Source organism: Micropterus dolomieu, unplaced genomic scaffold (genome assembly GCF_021292245.1).
Source record: "Micropterus dolomieu isolate WLL.071019.BEF.003 ecotype Adirondacks unplaced genomic scaffold, ASM2129224v1 contig_7840, whole genome shotgun sequence".
NCBI lineage: Eukaryota > Metazoa > Chordata > Actinopteri > Centrarchiformes > Centrarchidae > Micropterus > Micropterus dolomieu.
In genome coordinates, this window is record NW_025736826.1 from 14,474 (window position 1) to 20,493 (window position 6,020).

Sequence of the window (6,020 nt, forward strand, 5' to 3'; positions counted from 1 at the left end):
AAGCCACACCCCCTTAGTTACTGTTGGACATGTCCGACTTTTATCGCGGCACTGCCACTGTCTATTGCTTCATTCCCTGGAGAACTATTGTCTAATTTTTGGAAAAGGCAAACTCAGAAGGAAGGAGACTGTTTTGCAGTTGCATTGTGTATTTGAAGGTTGTTTTCAGGCTGTCAAAATGACACAAACTGACATGAAAAAATAAAGACAGAAGCTAAAGCCATTTTGATCCACGGTATTACCTGAATATTGACAAAGATGACTACTGAGAAACGACTTCTTTTGCGCACAAGTCAGCGCAGCCGTAAATGTGTCCACCCTCAGTTAGAGCGAGTCCTATACTGCGCTGTGATTGGTCAGCTGTGTATTTGGGCCGTGGCTTAGCGAAGGGTCAATTGTAAGATGATTACGTTGCACTGATTTTGAGATGTTAATTAACAGCTACGTTGTCCAGGTGGCTGAAGACTTTACCAAATCATTAACTAATCACATAAACTACAATATAATATAATATTTATTATATATATATATATATATATATATATATAACACTCACTAACAATGCAATGCAGTGTCTGATTTGTTACTGATTTGTTTTCTGCTTTTCTCGCAGTATACGAAATCTGGCAGAAAATGACGCCATCACAAAGCTGGCAGCTGGGGACTCTGTGTGGATCGGTCTGTACTGGCAACAACTATGGTCTGATGGGAGCCCCTCTCTGTTTCAAAACTGGGCCAATGGGCAACCAGACAGTCCAGAGCAGTGTGTCACCACAATGTTCAGAAACTCAGGACTGTGGTCAGATGATAACTGCTCCCTCACTTTACCGTTCATCTGTTACTCAACAAGTAATGCATCTTATTTCTACTCACATACTGTATAGAGATTCATTGTTGCATTAAGGCAGTGTATGTTATATATTAGAAATTATAGATCATACCTTTAAGATCAGATTCACACTGAATTTAAATTTGTGTAGATGTCTATTAAAGCAGAAACCAGAATGTTCTTTTATTTTTACTGTTCTTCTGCATGTCAGGGTAAATGCTGTATACAGCAGATAAACTTGCGGGATTCTATTGATCATTTTGTAAGCAGCACATAATGTAAAATTTACGTTCCTAAATATATAGCTTTCATTTCTGTAAGGTGAATGTTTGAAATCTATAAAAAGACAACCAAAAAAACCTCCAAAATCAAGTCAAATATAATGAATACTCTCATTACAGAAATCTGCTATTGAAATGAATGTTTCAGAACAAGAAAAACAACAAATACCATACACATTAAAATCTATCGGTATAATACTGTTTAAATTGAGAACAAACGGAAGATTGAACCTACTGTACAATTTAATTCTTCATTTATAGTTCATTATATATGTCCTGTGAAACGCACACCGTAATGTGTTTAGGTGACATTCTCGCTAATACAAACGTGCGTCTTAAATAACTGTATCTCTCATAGTCACCATTAGGTTTTGTTAACAAAAGATACAAAATGGATCAACCTGAACAGCCAGATGGAGCATGAATAAATATTTAAGCGAAGTTGTTTGTTGATAAATTCATTCCCTTCTCTTCTTCTCTCTCAGTTCCTCCAAAAACCGAAGACTTCAGATCAATAGGACAAAATGAGAGCAGTATCACTCTGCAGTGGAATAAAGTGAACAACAACTTCAGCTTTATTCTCCAGTTTAATGGTGCAGAGATCAACATCAATGCACCAGATGGAGATGGACCAGTAACTTACACAGTCTCATCTCTCACTGCTGGAACTAAATACACATTCACTCTCTTCTCTGTGTTTGAGGACGTCAGAAGCAGTGGAGTAAACATTACTGCAGTTACCGGTAATATATGTCACTTTATTTCTATGCTCTGTATCTGCTTAGCGAGCCATCATCTGCTTTTCAGAGCACCAGTGTAAAACTAAGACGTATCTACTGGGTATAATATTCATTAAAGGAATGTGCTACTTAACAACATGCACTTTATTACATGTTAATTTAACTCAGCATTGTTTTGGCCAACACTGTAAAATATTTTTTTACATTAAGAATAATTTATTTTTAAACTTTTGGTGCTTTGTAATTATTCATTTATCGTGGAGTACGTCTCTGTTGTTATGTGTGATGGATATGACTACAGAATGTGACATCTGGATCCAGAAAAAAACATTCATACTTAGTAATACAAAGAATTGTTTCACTCACTCTGTTCCTGACAGACAGCTTTAGTTTGTATTTATGTGAAGATACAAAATGAACCATCTGTAACTGTCAGTGAGAACATTGTCACTTTTACTGACTGTTTGTTAATACATGTTTAATTGCTCTTTTTGTCTCTCTCAGCTCCTCCAAACGCAGAAATCTTCAGACCAACAAGACAAGTTGTCACCAGTATCACTCTGCAGTGGAATAAAGTGAACAACAGCGACAGCTTTATTCTCCAATTTAATGGTGCAGAGATCTACATCGCTGCACCAGATGGAGATGGACCAGTAACCTACACAGTCTCTCACTCCTGAAACTAGATACACATTCACTCTTTTCTCTGTGTTTGAGAACGTCAGAAGCAGTGGAGTGAGCATTACTGCAGTTACCGGTAAGATGTTTGACTTCATTAATGTGTATTTAACCAAGAATAACATTTTTCTATTTTTAACTTTGGAAGCAGTTAATAGTAACTTACCAGCAGTAGTAGTTTAACCTTGTAACATTTGAACATTTTTCTTATTCCTTCTTCGTGTAATTAACTTCATGTTTTCTTTTCTTCTTGCTTTTTTTCTGAGCACCTCTAAAACAACAATGTTAACATAACGTTACCTTGTCAGCCCTTGTTATTATTTTTACTTATTTTCTTTTTTCTATAAATTCAAAATGTATGCTTCATTTTATGTCCAGCTATGATATATGATGAAACTGAAGTTTGTCTGTTTGATTTTAAAGAGTTATTAGCAAATTATCAATACATCTTAGAATATTCTTCTTGCCATGTAATCAGACATCTTCCTAAAACATTTCTGACTCAGTACTGCATATATAGTAAGTATTTCTCTGATAAACTGAGACAATACAGAAAATCCTGAAAACATATTTGTAATTGAACTGGTTCTTTTTTTATTGTCAGTGGTAAACAGTGAACACCAATTTACTGAGGCAGGCTGAAACTTGATCTGACTCAAGCTGATAGACAAAGTGTTTAGGCACTAAACATTAAATCTAGCAGGGCTGTTTAGTTCAGTTTGGTGAAGCATCCATTGTTTCCAGGCTCTGTAGTCAGGATACAGTGACTGCTGCTAGCACACAAAAATCTCACCAACGTGTGAGTTGTATTGTAAAACCCCACAGTACAGCTGAACTCAAATAAATATGCTTTGTTTTAGGAAATCGTCAGTACTACTTTGAGAGTACACCACTGAACTGGACTGCAGCTCAGAGCTTCTGCAGACGGATCTACACTGACCTGGCCACCATAGAAACCTATACTGGTGTCAATTCTGTACTCTACTACAGCTCATCAAGCTACAGAGGCAAGAAATTGGAATTACACACTGTGCATAACATTAACATAGTGTATATATATATATACTGAATCATACGTACAACCACCAAGTTTTTGATAAGCTTACTATGATTAGATAAAATTATAAAATATTATAATGTGGAATGTGAAAGAACAACAATGAAAAATAAAGGAGACACATAATTTAAGGGATGTTCAGTAAAGTTATTCACAATTTAATTCAATTCAGCAACTATTTTAATTCCAGCTGTTATATAATGAACATCTGTTTGAACAGGAAAGGCTTGGATAGGTCTCTACGGTGGAGGCTGGAGATGGTCCCTGAGTAACAGCAGCTTCTACGGTGAAGGAGAGACAGGGTTTAGAAACTGGGCCCCTGGATATCCCTACAATTCTTATGGACGACAGAACTGTGTGATGCTTCAAAGCTATTACTATTACTATTACTACTTCAATAACTACAATGGAAAGTGGTTGGACGTTGATTGCAACTACCAATTCTTCTCTGTGTGCTACAACGGTGAGTTTTTTTATAGTGTAAGAATTAACAAAAGGCTAAATAGATCTTCTGCATAGCACATTATTAATAAATTCTCTCAATATATTTCCAGGTTCAGTAAATGGCAAATCATCCTTTGTAAAAGTCAACACACCTTTGAATTGGATTCAAGCTCAGAGATACTGCAGGGAGAATTACGTCGATCTAGCCAGGTACAGTGTGCACTAATGAAGACTCCAACACATACAATAGTTCAGTACTGAACCAACTACTTAACAACTACTATCTGTTCTGTTGATGAAACTTGGCTTATTCAGTATTCTAACAGTTGATAGGAATCCCAAAAGGATTGGATGATCTTCCCTATTGTTTTATTTTTGTCCAAATGTTGTATTTGATACTTTGTGTCATTTGAATCCTTCCTGTTTTTGTTGATTTATTATTAATGTTTTACATGTATTATAGTTTTATAGTTATATATTTTTCATTGATAGTTTTACGGATGTATGGCACTTATAGCTGAGTCATGTAGTATGATAATTATGATGATGATCATTGTGATGATTACAAACCATATTAGTGACAGAAGTATTGGGCTGATTGTATATCTTAATTGTAAGATGATTATTCTGCACTGACTTTAAGATGCTAATTAACAGCTACGTTGTCCAGGTGACTGAACACGTTACCAAATCCTTAAATAACCACATAAGCTATAATATTATATATGATGCACTGCAGTGTGATTATTTATTTATTTTTTTGTCTGTTGTGTTTTACCTCTTCAATTATTCTCCACTCACACTTGATGTGTATATGCTACTGTTTCTCTCACAGCGTGCGAAATCGGGCAGAAAATTTTGCCCTCGCAAAGTTGGCAGCTGGGGATTCAGTGTGGATCGGTCTGTACTGGGAACAACTGTGGTCTGATGGGAGCCCCTCTGTGTTTCAATACTGGGCCAGTGGGCAACCAGACAGTGCAGAGCAGTGTGTCACCACAGCGTTCAGAAACTCAGGACGGTGGTCAGATGATAACTGCTCCCTCTCTTTACCGTTCATCTGTTACTCAACAAGTAATGCATCTTATTTCTACTCACATACTGTATAAAGATTATTTTTTGCATTAAGTCAGTTTAGTTATATACAGTATCTCACAAAAGTGAGTACATGTACGCTAGGTTAACATTAACATCTATAGCTTACTGAAATGTGTCTCAAATGTATAATACTGTTTAAATTAAGAACATACAGTAGATTGAACCTACTGTACAATATTAAATCAATTAACTGCATCAATAAAGTGGTGGTGGTGGATCATCGAGGGCGGCGCGGTGATACAGTGGTTAGCACTGTCGCCTCACAGCAAAAAGGTTGTGGGGTTCAAACCCCAGTTGCCCTGGCCTTTCTGTGTTGCGAAGTTTGCATGTTCTCTCCGGGTGCTCCGGCTTCCTCCCACCATCCAAAGACATGCAGGCTAGGTTAATTGGTCTCTGAAAGTATCCTTAGAGTGTGAATGGTTGCTTGTGGCCCTGGCGACCTGTCCAGGGTGTACCTGTCCAGGGTGTACCACCCAATGTCAGCTGGGATTTGAACAAGCAAGGTGATCTCGTTATTATTTTTTTTTGTTTCTAATAACATAGAAGTTATAGAAGTATTGTAAATTGTATCAGAACCTAATAGTTCATCCTCACAGGTAGTATTATACGGGGAAAGACTACAGCTTGCAAATTCTTTTCATATTTGAATGAGAGAGGAGGAGTGAAATAGTTTAGTGACCAAATATGTTGTGGGAAACAAATTTAAGGTAATTTTAAATTAAAGTATCAAAACTAAGCTACATTAAAGACTCACAAACAGAGGAAAAGAGAGGCTGCACGTCCAGCCGATCAAACCAACACACCTGAAGCAGTCGCAGCTGCTGCCGGAGGCTCCTGAGTAAAATCACTGCTGCGCGACAAAAGCGTTTAATTTATGTGATGAAATGCAGTGATCA

At 36.9% G+C, this 6,020-nt stretch overlaps 1 protein-coding gene across 1 annotated transcript; it reads left to right on the forward strand.

Annotated features, from left to right (window-relative positions):
• Positions 1–258: 258 nt before the first annotated feature.
• Positions 259–5,330, forward strand: LOC123965000 (macrophage mannose receptor 1-like). Its single transcript, XM_046041609.1, has 10 exons — positions 259–323; positions 614–849; positions 1,596–1,744; positions 1,896–1,950; positions 2,355–2,425; positions 2,517–2,607; positions 3,389–3,535; positions 3,806–4,048; positions 4,140–4,239; positions 4,865–5,330. Exons 1-10 carry the CDS (start codon positions 259–261, stop codon positions 5,133–5,135), a joined length of 1,428 nt encoding a protein of 475 aa, XP_045897565.1. The 3' UTR covers positions 5,136–5,330.
• Positions 5,331–6,020: the final 690 nt, after the last annotated feature.